Source organism: Crocuta crocuta, unplaced genomic scaffold (genome assembly GCF_008692635.1).
Source record: "Crocuta crocuta isolate KB4526 unplaced genomic scaffold, BGI_CrCroc_1.0 scaffold84, whole genome shotgun sequence".
Lineage (NCBI taxonomy): Eukaryota > Metazoa > Chordata > Mammalia > Carnivora > Hyaenidae > Crocuta > Crocuta crocuta.
Genome location: NW_027530213.1, coordinates 3,220,818 through 3,245,332, shown reverse-complemented (window position 1 = coordinate 3,245,332; position 24,515 = coordinate 3,220,818). Strand labels below are relative to the sequence as shown.

Here is a 24,515-nt window from a genome sequence, read left to right as displayed (position 1 = left end):
ATTGTTTTTTAGATGCTGTTCAAAGCCACTTTGCCATCGTCTGTTGGCCTGTTAGAAATGTAGACTCTCAAGCCCCACCTTACATAAACTGAATCAGGACCTGCATTTTTAACAAGATTCAGAGGCAATTTGTAAGCACATTGATGTTCGTAAAGTGCCATTACAGCTCATGGGTGGCGCTGTCTCCCCAGACAGTGTCCTGGTAACCTCTCAGTGCTTGTTGGACTTAATGCACGCAGTTCATCCGTTAATTGACGGGATCTAGATTGAGAAAATGAAACATATTTTGGGAGGATATTTATAGTAATAATCAAGCAGCAGCTATCCATTTCTTTGTATTTCTTCCATAGCTATCTGGATATCACAAAACTATCCAACCCTACCTCAGAATGTATCCTCGAGTCTGATTCTACTCGACTCGTGCTGGATGATTTGTTGATATTTTGTGACTGTGAGTATGTGTGTGTAGGTGTGTGTGTGTACGTACCCGAGGCAACAATAGTATACAAATTAAAGGAGCAGTTAGATTTTGTTGAGTCAAAGATAGTAATCTATACTGTAATGTATAAAATAACCGCAAAGTAGGGATGCCTAGGTGGCTTAGTCTGTTAGGTATCTGACTTCAGCTCAGGCCATGACCTTGAAGCTCATGGGTTCTAGCCCTGCATTGGGCTGTCTGCTGTCAGGACAGAGCCTGCTTCGGATCTTCTGTCCCCCTCTCAGCCTCACACATGTGCTCATTCTGTCTCAAAAATAAACATTAAAAAAAGATAACTAAAATAAAATAATTTACATGTCTGGGAGGTATAAAAATTTCAGTCCAGCAGAATTGAAGAAAGGAACATAAAATAGTTGGGAGTAAATAAAAGGGCTGTTAATGTATGTATGTAAGTGAAACGCAACTACATACTGTTTTCAAGAAACAAACCTAAGACGTAAGGGAATGGAAGTTGACAGCAAAAGGTGGACAAAAGACACCCCCTCACAAAGAATGAGAAAGTGTGGTGTGGCCATGTTAAAAAAAGGGAAGCATTATTGGAAATAAAGAAGGGCTGGCTGTTTATTCATCGGGAAGCATTTCTACAGCTAGAAATTTATCTAATCCAATAACAAGGCTTAAACGGGATATTTTTTTAAGTTTATTTATTTTGAGAGAGAGAGAGCCCAAACAGGGGAAGAGCAGAGAGATGGGGGGAGAGAGAATCCCAAGGAGGTTCAGCGCACTGTCAGTGCAGAGCCCCACATGGGGCTCGAACCGATGAACCGTGAGATTATGACCTGGGGTGAAATCTAGAGTCAGATGCTTCCTGACTGAGCCACCCAAGTGCCCCAGGATATTTTTAATACACCTCTCTTGCCAACTGCTAGAACAAGATGAGAGCAGAAATAGAAAACCCACGTAAGAGAGGATACTTAATAAGATTAGTAAACCTTTGATTAGACTGATGAAAAGATAGGAGAAGGCCTCATTAACCAGTCCTGAGTTGAAGGGGATAGCACTAGAATTGCACCGACATTGATAGGAAAAGCTTAGAGGGTATAATGAAGAACTTGATGCCAGTGCATGTAAAATGTACATGAAGGAGCCCTACTGTTAGAAAAATACAACTTATCGAAACAGACACACCACGAAATACAAAATTTGAATAGTCCTATTAAAGAAATACAACTTTTAAGTAATTATTAGCTTCTAACTACCTACAAAGTAAATTCCAAGTCAAGATGGTTTCATCAGTGAATCTATCACAAAAGGATGATTATGACCAAATTGTGTTCCAGGAAATGCATAGTCAGTTTAACATTGAAAAATCACTTCGTGTATTTCACCACATTAACAAATCAGAAAACTCATGTCATTTCAGTGGATGCAGAAAAAGCATTTAATAAAATTTAGCGTCCACTTGTGAGGGAAAGGTTTTAGCAAACTCCCAACTAGAAAGGAACTTGATTCATCTGACGATGGTTATCAGTGAAAAACCTACGGCAACCACAGTACTAGAGAGAGACCCTGAAAGCTCAACTTTCTGAGGTTTGGGAGTAAGACAGGAAGTAAGTACTTGTATCTCCTCTCTGAGCACCGCTGGGTTAGTGGGACAATGGCAAGTAGAATAAGGTGGGGAGTAAGGAATGGGAAGGAAAAAATACCATTCAGACGTCCAGCAGTGTTGGTGGCTACCTGGTAGACAATGCCGCTAAGTTCATCATGGCAAAAAATTCTGTTGAGTAGCACTATTCAAGAGAGACAATGTGCAGTTTCAACCACAATGCCGACATAGGTTTATTTGCTTCGTGATTTTGATGAGATCATTCTAAACCGTATATGGACATGCATAGGACTAAGAACAATCCAAACTGTTGTTGAGGAAATACAGAATTCTCTACTGGATAGTAAAACTTGTAAAGCTGGTTCTTACACAAAGTTGTAAGAAATCTAGGTAGGTCTGTATACAGTAGAATAGCCTAAAGAATCTAAACCAAATCCAGGTGTGTATGGGCATGTGATTTATGATACAGATGCCATTGCAGAGCAGCAGGGAAAGTCTGTCTTTGTAGTATTTGGTCCTGAGTCCATTGAATGTCCATTCTGGGGGAGGAGGGGGCGATGCAACTTGATTCCTATGGCACACGTGCACAGAAATCAAATCCAAGAGCACTCCCCATCTAGATGTGAATGGTGAAATCTCACCTTCCAGAAGATAACAGCATTTTTTGATGACTTTGATATAGGGGAACATTTCTTAAACGGACACCAAAAATATGAATTCAAAAGCGAAAGGTGATAAAATTAGTAGATTGTACTCCTTAAACACCATTAAGAGAGTGACATTGCAAGCCACTTATAAACAACAAAGGGCTCATACCCAACATATATTAAAAATAGAATGTTTTAAATTTTAGAAATATATAAGAAATAGACTTTCTTGATAGAAAAATGGAAAAGCAACCTAAATGGATATTTAAGCGGCCTTAAACAGATGAAAAGATGCTTGTAGTCACCAGGAAAGTACACATTCACGGGTTAGTGGAGAGCCGCTACACGTAACCTCCAGGAACGGCTGAGATGAGGAAGACTGAGGGCGCCGGGTGTTGGTGAAGGAGCAGAGCAGAAGGGACTCTCACACACTTCCAGGGGGAAATGGAGCAGTTAAAAAACTGCAGAAAGTAGAAACTATAGCAGTGAGAAAAACAACAGAACAGCATCTCTGTATGTGCCAGAGACACTTAGCACGACTCGTCCTATTATTCATAATATCTCTGAACTAGAAATAATCCACACGTCGGTCCGAAGCAGAAGAGATGGGTCACCATAAAGTAATGGTCAGGAACAATCCACAGCTTCTAGGCATGATGTGAAGTGAACAAACCCAGTTATATAAAGTTATAACTAATCTGTGTTGGAGGTCAAGATAATAACTTTGGGGTAGAGAATTGGGTTTTGATTGAGAGGGTCAGAGAGTGATGTAGGGGGTGTCTGGGACAATGGTCACATTCCCCCCACCTTCCACAAGCTCAGTTGATACTTATTTAAGGTCTATAGTAATGGTTTTTATATTTTTTCTAAATATTACAATAAGTGAGTTTAAACATAGCATATAATGACACTGGTAATAAGTGAGTTTAAACATAGCATATAATGACACTGGTAATAGAAACAGAAGCTAATATTTTTTAAAGTACCGAAATCCATTATTCATGCTTTCTTGTGCCTTAGTTTTTTTTTGTTTTTTTTTTTAATATTTTATTTACTTTTGAGAGAGAGATAGAGACAGCATGAGCAGGGGAGGGTCAGAGAGAGAGGGAGACACAGAATCTGAAGCGGGCTCCACACAGAGCCCGATGTGGGGCTCGAACCCACGAACCGTGAGGTCATGACCTCAGCTGAAGTCAGATGCTTAACCGACTGAGCCACCCAGGCGCCCCTGTGTCTTAGTTTTTGAAAACTTTATATAAACCTAAGGGAACAGAGTTAGTGTAATAATATCTCTGCCTTATAGATAGGGAAACTAAGACCAGAGTGGTTAAGTAATTTGCCTTTCAGTGCCTTAGTGTGTGTACTGTTTATTTATAAGAGCTATTTATATATCAAAGAACTCAATCCTTTTTATATAAATATATTTATATTTCTAACCAGTTTTGGGTTTTTTCTTTGTATTTTTGACATGTAGATGTAAAGCCTCCCTTTCCCCCCCATTATTTGACATTTAGGTTTCCGTCTTGGTTTTTCTTTTCTTTTTTTTTTTTTTTTTAATAGTTGCAGACAATACCAGGATAAACATTCTTCCGTGTCTTTGTGTACGTCATCGATTATATCCTTAGGCTAAACTCCCAGTTTTGTTTTGTTTTGTTTTTAGCTGAACAGTTGTTCCATGTAACTGAATGGACTGTATTTTTTTAGTATGAGCAATGAAATGTTTAGAAAATTACCCCATCTACCATGATAATAACAGTGTCCTTTTACTTATTCAGCACCTATTTATTGATCATGCACTGTGGGCCAGTTAAGGACCTCAGGCTGTAACAGAGGGGACAGAAGCTAACAACTAAGAGCAGCGCCAAGACAGGTTGTATTCAAGTTTCAGTAGTAGGGGGGAGGACTCGAGGTTCACTGTTTAGAAAAGTCACTCTGGTGTTTTACTGAAGAAATCCCAAGTTGCAGATGGGCCGAGTTCAGACCAAAAGAGCTCGTAGGGATCTGTTTTAGTCCTCTAAGGAGACATGGGTTCATGGAGGTGAAGAGAAGGGCCTGTATTTGAGTGCTCTAGGGGAGGTGGAGGCAGCTNGAAGTGGCACCTGTGCTTTGGGGGCATTTGAGCTCTGCTCTCTCCAGTTTGGGGCGTCTAGGCGGCCTTCAAGGAGAGGTTGTTTGAGGAACATAGTGGGCGCTGTCACCACCAGCCTTTACCGCCCAGCACAGGACGGCAGTTGCGGCCGGGCTGGGATCATTGGTGAACTGCCAGAGCTATTCTGAGCACTTTACACACTGCCCCTACAGCCTTTGCACGTTTTTGGAAACGAGGTGTGCAAGGCCGTGTGACTAATGGGTGTGGAGCTCGGCTTCCAAGCTGCAGCAGCCTGGCCTAGCCTCCGGGCTCCGCACCACCGGGCCAGCGCTGCTCTAGGTCCCAAAACTCGTCCTGGACGAAAAGTGCCCCGGTGCTGGACAGCAGTGTCCTGTGTGGTGGGTTAGCCGCTCTGCCAGGATGGCAGGCACCAGAAGTCTGGGCCCTCAGTTTGTTGACCAGGCTTTGGTGCTTCACCTTTTTGGCTTTAGTCTGAGATTACAAGTGTGGTTACATTGAAGAAGAAAGGTCTTCTTTCCAAGGAAGAATTAACTTTTATTCGCTAACTACCAAATACTTGTATGGACCCAGTGTTAATTTTCCACTTCTGCCGTGAAAATCATGAGCGTGGTCCCAGCCTACCTGTGGGATAATGTTGGCCGCTCATACTTGCGGGGAGCTTGCAGGGTCCGGATCCTCTGAGGACTGGGTCGGAAGAGTTCGGAGCAGTCCAGCATCCCGTGAATTTGTGTTGTGTGTTTGTGTTCCACTTTGAATGACCTGTGTCGGTGGTGAGCACCATGAGGACACATCTTTCACTTGGTCTGGGGGTGCTGGAATACAGATCGCACACACCTGGGGGGTGCAAAGCAGCATCTCAGTAGCCCTTCTCAAAAAATCAAAGATTTCTTACGTAACTTACAGTTCTCGATGGAAACCTCCTCTGTGAAAATAAGTACTAAGGGGCTGTTAACTCCTATTGCTTTACGAAAAGACGTAAGATGTTCTCCTACCACAGATGTGTAGACACTCCCCTTAACGACTGTACTTTATACCATTGAATATAGAACCATTGTGTTGAGTATAGTTTTTCGTTTGCAGGGTGCAGTTTTAAAATCTTTTAATATTAGTGAACATCCCAAATCCTAAGGTCTTCATGGAAAGAACTGTCAGCTAGGTCAAAGGATGGGGACACTGGGCTATAAATACATCCTTTTAACCTCGCTTACTGTCTTCTCATAGGAGGAGAGACTTCAGCATGCAAACCTTCATCTGTTCGGCTCGCACCGTCATTTTCATTCCATGCTGCTGGCCTTCAGATGGCTGGACAGATGCCCCATTCACATCAGTACAGTGACCGTCGCCAGCCAAACATAAGTGACCAACAGGTTTCTGCCTTATCTTATTCTGACCAGATTCAGCAACCTCTCACTAACCAGGTAAGTGCATGGTGTATCCGAAGTGATTTGTTGGGAGTGCGGGTTTATTCCTTAAAATGGTAGAACAGCCAATAGGCAAAAATGGTTTGATGGCTTTCCCTTTTTCGTACCATACATGAGAGTCTGGATCGATGAGATAGGATGTCAGGAAGTTTACATTAAAAAGTTTGTCAGCTTTTTCTTCTTTGTCTATTCCACGTATTTACAAAAGACTTATAAACCATAGCCACATTCTTTCCTTCTGTAATCGAGAGGGAAAAAGTTACTTTTGAAGAATGTCCGTTAAAATAAAGAAACTGAGAGCTTATTTTTCTAGAAAGGTGGCTACGTAGAAGAATATAAGTTCTAAGAAAACAAGTCAAGATTCCAAACTTAAGCAGAGCGGATTTTATGCTGTTATAAACAACTTCGGTGCACAAGGATCGCAATAAATATGAAACACCTTAAAATGGAGAAGAAAAAAAGTAATGCAAATTAACCTTGCTGGTCATTTTTAATATTCAGAGTAGAGATTTCAGCGGTTGTTTATAAAATGAACAGTGTAACAGAATAAATACAGAAATCTCTTTGGTATGCACACGTACGTGTGTATTTTGCGTATTTCCTGAATTAACTGCATTCACTACATTGATTTTTGGCTGGGGAGAACTTTTGTTCTGGCGATAGTTGTGGTAAAGTTTCTTTCTCCACTTAGATGGAGGGTGTGAAAACGACTGAAAAAGGCACTTAGGAATTCGGTTGCCCGTTTTTTTAGGCCTTTTCATATACCAGGTGATTATCAAAAACTTGGAAAATTTCAGTTTATTTCTTATACTGGTTTATTTCAAGGAAATGTGTTTTATTTGTAACGCAGTAGTATGTGGTTTTAATGAGCACCTGGCTGTAGTTAAGTAACCTCGTGTTGTGGGGGCACCCCGGTCCATGTTGTAAGGGTTTTATCAGCAGTGGACCTGGCTTTACATTCATAAAGTACGTATAGCTTGTGAAGAGCATTCATAGTTAAGATGAATTATGGCAAGACTTAAGAATATGTTTCACACAGTAAGTTGAGGAGTTGAGTGTTTGAGAATTGGAGCTGTTGGTCCGAATGTTCAAACGTGGAAAGTGTGTGCCAGGGGACGGCTCTGTGGTGCATCCGGGAAACTGTCACAGCACACTGATTCCTTCGCGTTGTACAGCTGACCCTTGGACAACATGGGTTTGAATGACCCAGACCCATTTAGGTGTGGATTTTTTTTTTTTTTTTTTTGGATAAATAGAGCCTAGTACTGTGAAGGTATTTCCTCTTCCTTACGATGTTCTTACTAGTGGTTTCCATTCTCAAGCTTACCTTATTGTAAGAATAGAGTGCGTGGTGTACAAAATATGTGCTAACTGTTGAGTGGCGGAGCTTCTGGCCAACAGTAGGCCAATCGGTAACCACATTTTTTTGAGAGTCAAAAGTTACACGTGGGTTTTCAACTGCTCGGGGCCAGTGGTTAGTGTTCCTGACTCCTGTGTTGTTCAGGAATCACTCGTACTTTTACGAAACAGTATGCTTGGACTCGTTTTCTCACTTGTTCAGAAGCAGCCTAGCAGGCAGCATGCCTGTTCGCGATGTTTTACCGCCGGAGGGACCGAGCTCTCGTCTGTGGCTTCTCCAGGCTTTGAAGCTGTAGACTTGGGGGTCCAGCCCGGGTTCTTTCCCCTGAGACACGGTGCCCTTTGTGTTGTATAGCACCTGGCGTCTGTGGAGGGCTAGGACAGATTCCAGTCCTTCAAAGTTATTTTCATGGTTCTATTATTGTAGTAGGTAATTCGGTTAGCACGGTAGCTGTTTTTAGATACAACTGACATCTAATTTGTGGGTTATTTTGAAGTAAGAAATAATTCACTTAATATTTCTATTTTTTAGTTATAAAATATTTGAAAGGATTCATATGAGTTAGAAAGACTGTCTTTTTTATTTTTATTATTTTTTAAAATTTATTCTGAGAGAGAGAGCAGGAGGGCAGAGAGAGAGAATCCCAAGCGGGCCCTGCATGGTCACTGTCACTGCAGAGCCCAGTGCAGGGCTTGAACTCATGAACAGTGAGATCATGACCTGAGCCAAAACCAAGAGTCGGATGCTTAAGACTGAGCCACCAAGACACCCCCAAAAGACTGTCTTTTAAGTAGCAATATTCAGCCAGGTATTTGTACCAAACCCAGGAGTTTCTGAACCTAATCAGGCAAATTAGAAGAGATTTTCTTATAAGTGAAGTGTAAAACACTACATTTGTGGGCCAGTGGGGTGTGGTCTGCAAGTCGTAAGACGTGGGCCCAGTTGTAGGAGTTGAATCTGGTCACATGGCCCTTCTGTCTACTCCTTGAGTGTATGATTGGGACCTCAGGCTAAAGTTCTCTAAACTTAAGTCTAGCTGTAAACTTCTATAATTTTATTGTTTGAGTTCTTTTGTTTCTTATTAATCATCCTAGTGGGTTTTTTTTGAGGTTTATTATATAAGTAAATTGAAAAGTACTAACTTTAACATTTTATTTCTGGTTATGTGAGTGGTGTGGTTTATACAGATTTTTAAACAGTTTTGTCCAATAGATAAATTTAGGAAGCAAGAGAAATGGAGTAAAAGTAATCATATAAAATTATGCTTGGTGTTGGGAATGCTGAGTCACTTTGGGCTGTTAGAATGTTCACATGCCTTCTGCAGTCCTTAGACTAGACTAAGGCATGTCCTACCTGTGCTTTTCAGCTGTTTCAGTAGCTCTCAAAATAGCAAGAAAGGCAGAATGTAGTGTTTCTAATTTTTCATTTTTTTGTGAAAATAGGTAAATATCAATAAAATGGATGGAATAGGAATTATTAAGCTAGAAAGCAATTTTTAAATAAAGTCCCAGAGCTTACACTGTGTAATTTTCTCAAGAAAAAAGTAAATAGTTTGAGCTTTCGGAACTGATTTAAGCAGGAGATGCAAACTACACTTTTCTGCACTTTGTGATCTGCGTCTTCACCCAGAGCCGTCCAAGCGCTGTGAGCGCGGGAGTTGGGGGTGGTTTCTCTGGCTCCGGAGCCGGGTAGTTGAGGCAGTGGGAGAGTGGCTCATCCCCTTGCCGTCTAGTTCTGAGGACTCATAGGGAACCCGTGGGACCAGCCGCCTGCAGCCTGATGAGCTCCTTCCCGGCTCCTCTGAACACCAGGGGCTTTCTTGGCGCTGTTGAAGGGAAGAAGGGGCCTTGCTCTGTCCTCTCCATGCTCCTGGCTTTGTGACGACAAGAAGCGGGAAACGGAGAAGATGTCAGACGCTCCGGAATCAGCCTTGAGTCTAGCATAGATGTGTAACCGAGTGTTTGGAAAAGTCAATTGCCTGACTTTGGATTTGTGCTTACAGCAAGCCGTGCAGTATCAAAGCACAGAAGATTTAGCTACCGAGCCTGAAATCGGCGTGGAAGTTAGTGGAGGGAGTGTTACGTAGTTCTTTCCATATAGTTTGAGCACCTGCTCTGTACAAGGTGCCATTTTGAAGCGATGAAATACAGCCTGGCCTGAAGGTTGATTGTGGGCACAATACATCTGGTTTACAGATACAGATGCTCCCGAAGCAGTAACTTTTGTTGCAACAAGTATATAAGAAAAGTCATGTATTTAGAATTAGCTAAGCAGTTTGGCCTCATGGACAGAGTCGGCCGACTGCGGAAGGGGTTGGTGATACTGTATGAAACGCTGAGCACACAGCACACACTCCTGTCGCGTGCAGGAAAACCATCGCCACTCGGTCCAAATTCCGTTCGGGTCCAGTCTCTCGTGTGCCCTGTACATTCGAGATTGTTGTCCTGATTGAGTGATTTGGGTGTTTTGAGTGGGCATAATCGCTTCTGGAAAGATTCGGTCACTGGTTCCATTGTTCAGGTGTTTGAAACGCCAGTGGAATTGTAAATGGGCAAGTTAGGAATTCAAAGACACCCACTTACCGTTTTGGGTAAAACTAATTTTAACAAATTCATATGCTTATGTTATTGATGTGTCCTAAGCATGACTCCGTGATGTTGCCCCACAAGTAGCCTAAAAGTGACTTGACCAAGAAGGTAGAATTGACAAATCACAGGAACACGGCTCATCCTCAGGAGACCGTGGAGGGGACGCCACGAGAGATGCAGAGATCTGTGTATGCTCCTAACGTGGCGTAGCAAGCCCTTGCTTCTCATATTTTATTATCAACGACTTAAGTCATTCATTTGTTTCTAACCACAGTCATACCTTCTCTCAAACTTTTCGTAGACTGGTTGAGGTTCTGGAAGACCTGATGGTGGGGCGTAGACGCATTCCAGTGCTCAAAGGATAGTCTTGCTGCGTAAATTCCCTGCATGAGAAAACGTTGCCAGGGTCTTAAAAAAAAAAAAGAAGGAAATATGTTAAGGCAAACCTTTTTCATCAGCTTAAATGCTTAGAGCATCCATTCACATAAAAATAATTGACATGCTTATTACCAGTATTATCTCTTCATTAAATCATGTCTCCAAGGAACAATATAAGAATAAAATATCCAGTGCATCTCACTGTACCTACTGTTGATATTAGCAAAATAAAACAACATATATTTGAAAAATTAAGTAATTCAGATTTTCCTATTAATTGCTGCTATCTTTGCAGACAAATAGTTCTAACCACCGAAGAGTTTTACCCCCTTAAACTCTATTTGGAACTTTAAGGAGGCAAAGATCATGAGGACAGATAATTAATAGCCTCCTACAGTAGTAATTCGATGAAATTACCATCTGGGTAATAGCTTTTTAGAGTTTGAGTATAGTGGCAGAGGAACCCGATGTTGATGTTAGTTTTAGAGACCGTGCACCTGGGAAACTTGCCACTATCACTCCCATCTTCTCATTTGAAGGGGATGTGACTCTGATGTCCACTGTCACCTTACAGTCCAACTCTCTCTTCTGTTTGTGTGGGTTGACTTGGTTAATTATTCCAAGACTCCTGACATTTCTGTGAGGCCTTGGTATGATGCATTTGCGGTCTCTCAGCCCCTCGCCTTGACCTGAGTGTCCTTGGAGCAGGGCTGTGCCAGCGGCTTCTGGCAGGAGATCTTAGTGGCGTCAGTGTCTGTGAGAGCTAGACAGGAGCCCCCGATGGCTGGTGATGGTGACTGTGGGCACCTTGAGGCACCTCACTGCTTTGAGGATCCGTTGATTGCCTGAAGCCCTGTTGGGACAGCAGTCCAGGACCGTGGGCGCTCTGGTCGAGGCATTCCTGCTCTACGCACAGAGGGTGTCCCTGCTCTATCCCCCATCTGGCAGGAAGCTCACAGCTGAACTCTGACTACCTGTTAGATGATGAAAGGGATGCCATTTAGGATTGGAGGGGGGGTTGTTAATGGAATGTGGTTGAAATTAGTTTTTAAAAGCATTTCATGAGCTTTAAGGTGTTCTCTGGAACTTATTTGTGGTCTGCTCCTAGTGTAATTGTAAGTAGAGGTTTTGTTATTATGGATTCATTGGTTGACTCAACGGGTATTTATGAAACGCCTCATATGTGCCCACCACTGTTTTAGGCAAAGAGAATATAACATTGAGCAAAGGAATCTCTCACCTTAGGGAATTTTTCTTGTAGTGGGAGGAGAAGGGGAAAAATCTAAAACCAGTAAGTGGGTATGTCAGGTGGCGCTAAGTGCTAAGGGGGCAGGGAATGTGGCGGGTAAGCTCGGGCGTGTTACTGGGAAGAGCATGTTTTGTCAAAGAACCAAGTGCACATTTCGGCCTTGCTTATTACGGAGCGGATGGTCGTCAGAAGGCGGGGGGTGGGGGGCTGCACGTCTGTAGCGCCGGGCTCCAGTCTTGCCCCACGGCTGCCTTGCTTCGTGAAGCCAGTGGGTCCTGACGCTGTACCCTAGGAAGCTGAAAGTTGGGTTTGTGTTTGTCTTTGTTTTTGCCTTTTGTCAACCACATCGGGCTTTAGGAATAATTCAGAAGAACATTTTCCTTGTATGATGGAGAAGCCCTCTTGGGCAGTATCATGTGCGTCTGCCGGACCAGGGGTGGGCCTCTGATCGCACTGTTTAATTTGGGGAACAGGCTCGAAAGCTGCAGCTGGCACATTCTCTGCTAATTTCACTTATTTGTTCCAGTGGTCGTCTTCATTGGAATCCAGTCAACAGAGCCAACTGAGAGAGAATGTCTAATCTTCTAATGTAGATGTCTTTTTTTTTTAAACACATATACACAGGTTACAGAAGAGAGGGGACTTATACCAGTGCACTATAGTTAAAGTGCTAGTCTTTTCTGTCTATTTAAGGTGATGCCTGATATTGTCATGTTACAGAGGCGGATGCCCCAAACCTTCCGTGATCCAGCAACTGCTCCCCTGAGAAAACTTTCTGTTGACTTGATCAAAACATATAAGCATATTAATGAGGTAAGATGACTGGTTTCTTTTACTAGCGTCTCTTGCAGTAGAGCAGGGAAGAAAAGTTATTCTGTGGCCTTTCTAAGTATAGTAAACATTATTCACAGTGATTATAATATTGGTGATTGTTGTGTAAGTTAATGATTTATAGATAATATAATCATGTGAAAGAAAAAAGCTGTCTTAACAAGGACAGCAAAAAAATTAGATGATTGTAGGATAACTTCCCTTTTTTCCAAGTTGTATTTAATATATGCTGAACTCTTATTTCTATAATAATTCTTTTCTAAAACAAGAAAGGAGAAAGGGAGGGAATAATGCCACTGTAAAATTATGCAGATGTTAGAATTTTGCATAAATTATTATATATCTGTTTCTGGTTTTGCCATGGATGTCAGGAAACTCAGGATATCTGTCTAATATCCAGTGAACAGGCATTTGGCCTAGTTTATTTGATATATCTCTCTGTGGCTTTCAATTATCTTTTAAATTTTTCTCTGTGTGGTTTTATTGTAAGATATTTGAAAACCTTTTTGGTGGATGTAAATAGAGTAAAAAATACAGTACTTTGAAGTACTCATTTCAACTTGGCTCTTTGCCTCCAAAAATTATTTTTCTGGTGTCTTAGACCTTTGGCTTGATGGCCATCTGCTTCTAGCCACAGCTCTAGCTCTGTAATTAATTAGGAAGTGAGTTTTTCTGGAGAAGAGTGGATGTGCCTGTGCCTCCTTTCCTCTTCATGGGAGCCCTGTATCCTTTCATACTAAAGGCTTTTCCCCTTCCAGCCCTGGAGCCATTTAACCCAAAGGACGTTCTTACACATGTGGACAGTTTTTATCACTTTGATGCCGTGTAGTGTGCCATGGTTATATTGGCAGTGTGGCCAAGAAGATTGGATTGCACTCAGTGACCATCATTTCTCAGTTGGATGTTGCACACAGTTGTGTTAGGAATGATGTGCCAAACTGGCCTTCGATTATCTGAAAAACCTGATACAGTGTTAACAGCTTATTAATGTCAATTTGTTAATATCTGGGCAATTGTTAACAAAGCCACTGTTAACCTGTGGTGAAACCAAAGTTTCCCAGTAGCATTGCTGAAGCAGGTTTCTAACCATTTTGGCACCTTGTAAACTAGACCTTTTCTGGTGTTATTCTGTGCAGTGTAATTTATAATTTCCTCAGTTAGTTACCAGTAACTTGAACTACTGCCTGTCTACCTGTTGTTTTTTACTGACTTTAGAAACAGTTTTGTAAGAAAAACAGAGAGGAGGAAAAGATCTCAACTGTGATCAGCCACGCAGGATTTATGGCCCTTAGTATGGGGAAGGGGATGGAGTGGCTGGTTTTCATTCATTGTTACAATATTATAGGCTTAAAAACCAGGAATGTCTCAGAGGGCCTTTTGTGTTAGTAAAATTTTAGTTCATACGTATCTAAACTTCCATTTTTAAAACCTTTGGCTTTAAGATCAGATATAAAATTGGGATGGACTGGCAGAGGGTATGCAGGAAGTTGCTAGGAGGATGAAAAAGCTCTTTATTTGGTTTGGCATTTGTTGATTACGTCAGCATCTACACCCCCACCCCACCCCAAATCCCTCATATTATACTGGTACGGGCTGTGCCATCTCATTGTATACAAATTATATCCTAGTTTAAGAAATCAATATAAATCAAACTCTGTTAGTATTCTTGAATGGGCTACTTTAACTAGTCACTTAACATCTATTGATAAGTTGTATAAACAATAGAATTTAAAGGTGAATTTCACTGTAGACCTTTTTTAGTGGTTGGTTATATATCAGTGTGATTATGTAATTCAAATAGCAACTATAGAAAATTCTTTATTTCATTTTTTTGTATGTGTTATAAGGAATAAAAATTCACTGGTTTCTTCCTGATGGCAGATTTGTCTCATGTATACTCTCTCTCTCTCTCTTTCTCTCTCTCTCACACACACACGCCTGCACGCATATGTGCCGTACCTCTTGCTAACCCCCAAAGATTTAAATTATACAGTTAACACCGGTACATTCTCATTTCAGGTTTACTATGCAAAAAAGAAGCGAAGACACCAACAGGGCCAGGGAGACGATTCTAGTCATAAGAAGGAGCGGAAGGTTTACAATGATGGTTATGATGATGATAACTATGATTATATTGTAAAAAACGGAGAGAAGTGGATGGATCGTTACGAAATTGACTCCTTGATAGGCAAAGGTTCCTTTGGACAGGTAATTTAATGAAAAATGCTCTATTTCCTAAATTAGAGCTTCCTAGTGAATGATGATGTTATATCTTTCCCTCAGTAGTGTTTGTAAATAGACATAGACAACGGGTACGTACGTATTGGGGTTATCATGGGTCTTCATAGTTAGTAAAACTGTATCAGCTCTAAAAACTCCATTAGACTTTCTGTTTCCATACTTATTTTCCAGAGCTAGCAAGTACTTAACTTACTAATACACGAGTTGATCAGAATCACCAACAGGTAGTATTGCCCCTTTCATACGGACTCTGTGTGGTCTCTGGATACCTCTGCGAGAGAGAATTACCTTCCTGTTTGATACTCCTCTTCGAAAAGAAAAAAAGTTCAGTTGGCACAGCAGGTGCCCTTGTCACTTTTCTCGAGGCTGGGAAAGCCAGGGGCTGTGCCCTGGGTTTTTCTCTCCGCTTCTCTTCTGTTACCGGGCCTTGAAGTGGGCCGATAGTCTTCGGGGTTCCCTCTTGCTGTTTTCGCAGCACCGGCAGGGCTGATACTGTGACGGGGCAATCGTGATGGAAAGGATCCTGCAGCAGCTTCTAGCAGGAAGAGCGAGGAAGGGGCTCCCCAGTAGAACTCGGGGTTTCTCGTCATTCCTGGCCTCTTCTCCACCCACAGCCCTCCTGTCCTCCCCTGCCCACCCAGCCTCCGTACAGAGCGCAAGTCCCTGAGCACGGCAGTCTCTTGCGTCAGCTGTGCTCACGCCGAGAGCCATCACACCTTCGTCCTGCGCTGTAAAGAAACATGTTCTCCGGCTGTGGCCCGGCCCAGCTGCCCCCACGGGCCGTCCTCTCTCAGCGAGTCCCCGCGCTCTGTTTGGTTTGAGGTGTGATGTGCCGTTGACCCCAGTCTCCTTTGCCTTGCACCCTTTGTGTGGTGAGCCCGTTGTTAACCTGCAGTCCAAACACTTCTTCGGGCTTTTCAGTGATGAGGATAGAATGGGGTTCAAAATGACTTTTCCTGAACTACCTGCAAAGAAAAAGTTTTTTGTTTTGTTTTAGAGGTTTTTTGAAACTGTGGAACCTGCATGCTCCTATTTGCCTATTCCTGCTCTGAGAGAAAGCAAAACAGTGCCCTTTTTCAGCCTGTGAGGAAAGGTTGATCTTGTGCCAGTCTGATCACTCTTGGGACAAAAAATATACGGTGGGCCCTTAGCAGCCACAGGCGTAGACGCAGAGAAATCTCCGCTATTAAACCTGTAAGGAAATACGTACAAGGTTGCTAGAAGGCGTCTGTAACTCCAGTGTGGCTCTTCAAGGCCCTGATGTCACCTGTATAAATTATCTGCCCCTTCCCATTCTCAAACTTTCAAGTAGTTTTGGTAATTGTTCAGAACTCAGGTACCCTTTCCTTGGTTTGTAACCTCTTTTTCTCAGAGTTAGGGATTTCTCAGTGTTTCGGGAGTCCCTCTTTATGAAGTATTATTTCTTTCAGAAGCAGCCTCCTCTCTCTCAGGGTCTCCTAAGAAAAGGCAGGTCTAAGGCCCAGCTTTTAGTAAGGCTTCATGCACCCTGGGCCTAGGGGTTTCTAGATCAAGTCTCCGCCTTGAAAATTAGACCACCTGTTCGGGCAGCTGCCTTCAGCAGGACGGTTTTCTAACGTCTGTGTTATCCTCCATGGACGTTGTGCCCTACAGCCGACTTCCTAAACTCAGTTTTCCATTTTTGTTTTTTTGCTTTTCAGTTTTCACTAAATATGTAGTCTTTGAGTTCAGAGTGATGCTTTTCTCCTCCCCTTCACTTTAATTTCCTCACACTTTAATTCCTAAGAGCAAGTGAGCACAGTTAAACCTTCGAAAACTGAGGCCTGTTGACCTCAGACTCCATGCATCAGGTTAGACTGACGCCTCCCTCAGGCTAAGGTGTGGCCGGTTCAGGACCTGTCACTCACCGGGTAGTGTCTTCCATACTGACTGGATCAGATTTTCTCTGAACTCTGCCAGATCCTCATCAAATAAGGTGTTCCTTCATTTCTTTAGCCAATGGTTAGGAGTCCTGATTGCACAGTGAAATCTGCCAGGGAGCTTTGGGGGTGGGTTAGGGGGAGGGCGTTGGGGGAAAAGGACCGGTGCCTGGGCTCTAAACCAGTTAAACCAGAATCTCTGTGGCCAGATTCTGCACGTTTGTGTTTTTTCAAGCTGCCTGTTGAATGAGTAACTCAGGGTCAGAAACCATTGCTTTAGCATCTAGCTGGTTAACTATTTGCTAAGTCAGTAAATAGTTGGGCCCCTGTTAGTGGCCTTTGTCCTGGAGACCATTAGCATCTGCGCGCAGAGCTGCAGCTCCTGGTGCAGTCAGTATAGTCAGTGAAACAGAAGAATATCAAAACCGCTCGGTCAGATGTTTACAGGGGTAGCCTCTGATTTTAAAGACAATAGATAGTGTCTTTTAGAATGGGGTGAAACCAGAAATAACTACAGTTTTCGTTCCAAGTTTGTTTTAATAAGTTTATTTATTTTTTGAGAGAGACAGAGATGGCGAGGTGGCAGAGAGAAAGAGAGAGGGAGAGATAGAGAATCCCAAGCAGGCTCTGTGCTGCCAGTACGGAGCCTGATGTGAGGCTTGAACTCACGAAACCTCGAAATCATGACCTGAGCCGAAACCAAGAATCAGACGCTTAACCAACTGAGCCGACCTGGAGCCCCTCCAAGTTTGATTTTAAGTGGACGATTTATAATCTATCACTGACAATGTATTTAACCTTGACTGATGTAAATCTTGGAACATGCATTCCGTTCTCTTACTCTCTTTCTGCTGGTACTCAGCCTCCACATGGAATCACTTGCAGTTCTGCTTACAGCTCCAGGCTTTCTGCCTGTGTGAGAAAGTGTATAAAACTCTTAACCTCTTCTGTTTATATATATATATATATATATATATGTATTAGAAATACAAATTAACATTTAATCGGAGTGCTCTTTCTGTTTTGTGGTTAGTTTTACCAGTGTATTGATTTCCTGATTCTTAAAAAATGTTTATTTATTTTGTGTGTGTGTGAGAAAGAGATAGAGCTTGAGTGGGGGAGGGGCAAGGAGAGAGGGAAAGAGAAAATCCCAAGCAGGCTCAGTGCTGTTGGCCCAGAGCCCGACTTGGGGCTTGATCTCACAAATTGTGAGACCCTGACCTGAGCCAAAATCAAGAGTTAGATGCTTCTGACTAAGCCACCCAGGCGCCCCTGACTTTGTAATTTTTATGTAAATCTCTTTTCTAATAATATGAAACTCCTTTTAAATGAGTGAAATTAAGATGAGAGGTGTCAGTGGTGATTTGCTCATGAATACTCCACTTCCCTTAGCATTGATTCCTATGTTAAAACTATCAAAATCCGCTAACTGTGGCTTTTAACTTGTATCATGGAACTTTCTTGGTAATTTGTATTAGATTTGTTTTTTTTAATGTAAACTTAGTCTTTTGTTATATACCAGTGTTTATGAAAATCTAATTTAAGGTTAGGAAGTTTTCGACATTTTTCAAATGACTCAGCCTTATTTTAAATATTTTACATGAGGGGCACCTGGGTGGTTCAGTCAGTTGAGTGTCTGACGTTGGCCCAGGTCATGATCTCATAGTTTGTGGGTTTGAGCCCCATGTCGGGCTTTGTGTTGACAGCGTGGAGCCTGCTTCAGATTCTTTGTCTTCCTCTCTGTCACTCTTCCACTCATGCCTATTCTCTCTCAAAAGTATTTTTAAAAACCTTTAAAAAGTAAGTAATTTACACATATACTTGAGATTTAAACCAGGTTTTTCTCCCACTAGAAGGTTAAAATAATTGTTTTATAATGTTATTTAGTAAAAAAGGTAAAAAAAACCAGATCACTTGTCAAGATTTAGAATTTGTTTCTGGAGAAAGGAGTTAATCTAGCCTTTGTTAAGAAGCTTTTGTTAAGAAGGCGATATTGTGGAAATAGTGTATGGGTACAAAGGAAATTTAACTGAAAAGATTGACTTAAAGTTGTAAAGTAGTAAATGGATGATACTGAGTGGAAACAAACAGGACCTCTTAGGGAGATCAGAAGACTGAGAATTAAGTAAATATACAGTTAAAGTGTGGAATGTTGTGAAATTGTTGCCATTAATGGAGAATTATTCATCTTTTTTTCTCTTCTAGGTTGTAAAAGCATATGATCGTGTGGAGCAAGAATGGGTTGCCATTAAAATAATAAAGAACAAGAAGGCTTTTCTGAATCAAGCCCAGATAGAAGTGCGACTTCTTGAGCTCATGAACAAACATGACACTGAAATGAAATACTACATAGGTAAACATACAGGCAAACAAAGCCATGTGCCCTCACATGGACCAGAAGTTTGAGTTCATGGTTATTTTTGAATGAAAATATGTTGATTTTTAAAGTGATGTTAAAAATTCAACTGTTTATTTCTGTTGGAGGACACAGATTTATTTAAGTTACTCGATCTGGCAGTAATATTCTAAATCTTGGGGAATGTGCATTCCTCTTGGTGTATAATTTAGAAACACAAGAATAGTATCATGTTTTGCACCGTACCAGTGCCATTTGTTTTTCTCTAATGATGCACTTTATCCAGGGGTCCTCTTTTTGGGAACTTTAACTGTTTCTCATACAGCTCAGAAATTAGAAGTAAGCTAAGTACAACATAATAATACAACTGGCTGTGGAATGTCAAGTTCTCAGACTCCTCTTCAGGCTGTTTGTCAGGTTGACAGCATTAGAAGCTGTTAGGACTTATTACGACAGGAAAGAGGTCATAGCCACCATTTCTTGTACTCCTGTTCCTTGTGCTTTTCTTCATCATCCGTAGGAGAGCAGTCCTGTAAGGAAAGTGGTGGAATCTTTATATTATAGACCGTTTTTACAAAGAGTAACATGCCCAGGATCACAAGGACTCTGCAGCTAGCTTCTGAGTCCACCTCTGCCTCAGTCTAGGCCCTGTTTGCTTCCTTGTCTTATAGTGTTTTTCCTGAAAACAAAAAAGAAAAATGATGGAAATAGTGGAGTCTAGGGTCAGTTGATACATGAGCACAACATCTAAATGTACCTTCTTTGCTACTGTTCTCAGTCAAATCTAAGATGCCAGGGATGTAAGATCCCATTATTTTATGTGCCAAGAAACAAATTGCTACCAAGTATAAATATAAAATACCATCAAGTTTTAAGATTGAGACCTTAGGATCAGCTAACTATACAAGTTTCTGTTAGGCATGTATACATAGCAACTCATTTTCAGAAATGCTGGCTGTCTTGATAAACATGAGGTTAAATTTTAGTTAACAAAACCCTTTTTACGAATAAGTGGCATTATGATTCTTTAGTCTGTCCAGAATATTGGGAACAAAAAATGGATGTTTAAAGGTGTAAGGTTCAGATACCAAGATCAGATTTCCTTTATGAAACAGCCTTCATTCCCTAGTGTTACGGTAAAATGGCCTTAATATTATTAATTTTTCTTAATTTCTTCTCTGTAGAGAAAATCTGATATAATACATAGTAATAACATTTGTATTTAAAAACTTTTTTTTTAAGGTTTATTTTTTATTTTTGAGAGAGAGAGAGAACATAAACTGGAGAGGGGCAGTAACAGAGGGAGACACAGAATCCAAAGCAGGCTCCAGGCCCTGAGCTGTCAGCACAGAGCCCGACGTGGGGCTCAGACCCACAAACCGTGAGATCATAACCTGAGTCAAAGTCAGACGCTTAATCAACTGAGCCACCAGGCTTCCCTAAAACCTTTCATACTCACTGAACATTTGCTGTTCAGTGTCAGTTATAACTTGTGTAAATTTGAGCCTGTTTTCATTCAAGGGGCTTAGAAGCTGAAGAAGGGCATTCGAAGGGTACTTGACTTACAAAGTAATCTCTGAACATCTTCCTTCTCACTCTTGTGTGTTGTGTTTTGAGTGTTTGCTTAAGTAGTAAGAGAAAATGGTGATAGCATTGCTATAACATTTTAATTCTGCCTTACTGAAAGAAAACATGGCAGATTTATAGTAAGTATTCAGTAAATGTTAGCTACTCAGTTGTATATAATGGCTGTCAATTTTGTTTTTAATAAACTGATTTAATGATTATTAATGGCATTAATCACTATAGATGCTTTTTGGATGAGTTTTTTAAGTATTTAGGAAGGTGGTGAATGCACAGTGTCTCAAGAAACAGGCTCTATATTAGAAAACAAGCAAAAACTTTAGAATTAGACATAGCCCTGCCAGGAGAATTGATAGTTAAATTTAAGATATCTCAAAGTCATATTGCTCTTTTATGATGTCAGTAACTTAATTTGGTTTTGAAGTGTTGATAAGTATAATTTATTCTAATGAGTTTATAGTCCTAAGTCTTTGAGACTTGAAACAAATCTTCTTAACCATGTAGCATAATTGCTCACCTAGATTATTTGGTGTCTGTTATGGTCTAGTTAAAATTTTCAATTGAAGTTTAGAACAAAGTCTTGCTGACCCGCAACAAAAGTTGAGTTAAAAAGATAACAATATCCCCAAAGTTCAGTGAAAAAGATAATAAATATACTTGGGTATGAGCTTTCTTTAACAGTGTCTTTAGTGCTCACCCCATTGTAGGTACTCAGTGAATAGTGATTTGGAAAGTCATGTGAAATAAGTGGATTGATCTTCATTCAAAGAACTTTCTAATCACAGAGCTTCTTAAAGGAATTTCTGCAATTACACTGGAATTTTGACATCAGTTATTTCTTACATTCTTTTTGTGGCTACTGCTTCATCAAAATCAAAACTCTTGACTATGTCTCTGGGTGTCTCATTGCATTTGGAGCTCTGTTTGTAGTATTAAACCTGTGAACTTCACTGATTAAGAGCACCTATTATACATTCTTAGGTAACCGTCAAGGATTCTTTTTATTTGCAGAGTGTTGAGTTACTATAGACTCCTATAGGGCAGTGTGGGGTTTGTGTTAGCACGTGTCCCAGCTTTGGATCCTATGTATCAAGAGTGACATGAAGCCAGTGCTGACGGGCCCTGCTCCTGGGGAGGCCATTCAGGACTGCTACCAGGATCACACAGCGTGTCCCTTGCTCTCAGGGACCAGATGTCGAATACCATCATAGTTATTCCAGATAGATCTGTAGAGAAACCTCTGTTTTTATGAAACTAAGAGGCCAAAATGAAGGTAACCTTGACAGATGGTGGGTTTTATGTCATTCCAGTTGAGTTTCAAGTGTTGAATTTGGTATATGTAAGAATTTTATAGTGAAGGGCAGCACTTTATTGAATGACCTCATCTGATGTGCAGTCAGTGTTGGTACTAAAAGCACAATCTTTGAAGCAGTTTAGTGTGGATTAAGCCTTTTTAGAGGGTCAACAGTGATCGCATGTAATGGCTTCTACAGCCCTTTTTTCTCATTCGTAAGCCTATTTGTAATTTCTTCTTGTGATTGGGCTTTATTTTCAAGTTTTCCCAAACCTTCAGTTGTGCACAAGACATCCCATATACCAGTTTGATGAACATAATAAAATGCCTTGATTATAAACTATAATTCTTGTAAAGCATGCCTTTCAGATACTTGCTGTATTTGCCTAAAAGAAAAAGATCTATGCCTGCCTTAGACAGTTGTTACAGGAAATTACTAGTGAGATGTGAGGCTCAGCAAAGCAGAATGTGGGCCTATATCAGAGCCGCCTACCGCAGTGCGGTCATAACCTGGAGATCCCAGTGGGTGGGGCTTAGATGAACTTGTGAGGTTGGGCTCTCGGAATAAAAAATGCCTTCTCGTAGAAGTGAGCAGAAAGTTCCTGAAGTATTCTCAGTATTGTCTGTCAGTTGGCTACACGTGTTTTCAGACCTGGTTTCATTTTTTTTAAACTAAGCATTTTGGTGATACTTCTCACAGTATAGTGCTTATTGGCAGGCACCACACCTGAATTAACAGCAGATGAACAGTTGAGAAATTCCTGACTGGTTAGAATGTGCTATTAGTGCAGAATGCCCATCTCTAAATCTTAACTTGGTTTTCCTCTACATTTGACATGGAAATGTTGTTGATTGTTTGAGAGTTCATGCATACATTATTCTCATTTTGTTGGGATATATAATTTAAAATGAAACTTGTTTTCTCTTTCAGTGCATTTGAAACGCCACTTTATGTTTCGAAACCATCTCTGTTTAGTTTTTGAAATGCTGTCCTACAACCTCTATGACTTGTTGAGGAACACCAATTTTCGAGGTGTCTCTCTGAACCTAACACGAAAGTTTGCACAACAGATGTGCACCGCACTGCTGTTCCTCGCGACTCCAGAACTTAGCATCATTCACTGTGACCTAAAACCTGAGAATATCCTTCTTTGTAACCCCAAACGCAGTGCAATCAAGATCGTTGACTTCGGCAGTTCTTGTCAATTGGGGCAGAGGGTGAGTATATTTCAGGACTTGTGAATTAAAGGAGAATTAGGTAAAAACAGTGTGGGTAGATACTTAAGATGTTGTTAATGTGTATACAATTCGGAGGTAATCACAGCATGGTTATCTTTAAAATATGCTGCCTGAATCCCATTGTGTTGAAACTGATTTTGGGGAAGTATCTCCTAAAATGCAAATAGTAAGGTTTTGAATTAGAAGGTATTGGTTTTTGAAAATGGGGTTTAGAAAATTGTATGTGTGCCTAAAAGAGAGAATAGGAGATGAGTGAATTAAGTATTTAATGTGAGTTGTGTATTTTCCAAGGAGAGGCTTTAGTATAAATTTGAGGGGATATTCCAATACTAGAGCATTGAATTCTTGCTGTGAAATATTTCTCTAAAGATCAGGATACATGTTTTTCTTCACTGATAAGTTAAAAAAAAAAAAATACAGGTAATTTTGCATTCCACATGGTGATCTAGTGTAGAACTTACACAGTTGGTTAGTATACTTTTGTTGATAAATAAGTTTAAATCTTTTTTTCCCTGTGTAAATTCTGAGACCTGTCCAAACTGGTTTTCCTCAGACTGCTAAAAACAGACCTGTCTGTAGCAATAAATAGATTTAGATTTGCTGGTTTAAGAAAGCAGATTTTTCCTGCTATTCTTTCTAGCGTCAGGAAAGCTACCCTTAACAGCGGGTTTTGCATCTGAAATAGAAGTGATAGGTTGCTCTCTTCTTGAAAGGAAATCAGATCATCATTTGTTTAATATTTTACTCATTTCAGACACTGGTCCTATTTACTTGAAAGTATTGAAACTGCACCTCTTAGGGGAGAGGGGAAAGGCCACAACTCACATTCGGATACTGTTTCATGTTGGCTTCCCGCTTCTTGTTTTTCCCAATTAGATTTCTTATCCTGTGTAATATTTTCCCGTGTTTTAAACATGGCTGGTTCATTTAATCACTGAAGTTCACAGCCAGTTAACAGGACTATCTGGCTTTTCGTCACTTTCTACAGCTTGTCTTAAGGTAGCGGTGGGAAGAATAAGTTTGCAGTTTCAGATGCCCCTGAAAATCAAGAGATGTGCGTAGTTGTTGATTGGGATAAAGTATATTGTGAATGGGAAATACACGCCCATCTCGAAAGTCATTTGAATAGATTTAGATTTGGAAAATTTCTCCCCCCACCTCCCACCGTTAAACCTAAATCCTATGTTGTGGTCTAATATCAAACACTACTCCGCCTCTCCAGCCGAACTGAGACAACTATCCCTTTAGCTCCATGAGGTTTCAACTCCGTGAGC

General features: G+C 41.0%; 1 protein-coding gene across 5 annotated transcripts in view; it reads left to right on the top strand.

The window, feature by feature from the left end:
* DYRK1A (dual specificity tyrosine phosphorylation regulated kinase 1A) overlaps nucleotides 1-24,515 on the top strand; it is a 146,943-nt gene that overhangs the window by 102,555 nt on the left and 19,873 nt on the right. For 3 of the 5 annotated variants that reach the window (XM_077765449.1, XM_077765447.1, XM_077765444.1), the window contains 5 exons: nucleotides 6,024-6,220; nucleotides 12,492-12,611; nucleotides 14,649-14,837; nucleotides 18,974-19,121; nucleotides 22,934-23,220. In XM_077765449.1, coding sequence (XP_077621575.1) covers nucleotides 6,101-6,220; nucleotides 12,492-12,611; nucleotides 14,649-14,837; nucleotides 18,974-19,121; nucleotides 22,934-23,220 — 864 coding nt within the window. In that variant the 5' untranslated portion in view covers nucleotides 6,024-6,100. Of the gene's footprint in view, nucleotides 1-6,023; nucleotides 6,221-12,472; nucleotides 12,612-14,648; nucleotides 14,838-18,973; nucleotides 19,122-22,933; nucleotides 23,221-24,515 lie in introns of those variants that run through there. The other 2 variants (XM_077765445.1, XM_077765448.1) reach the window with 2 other exon arrangements.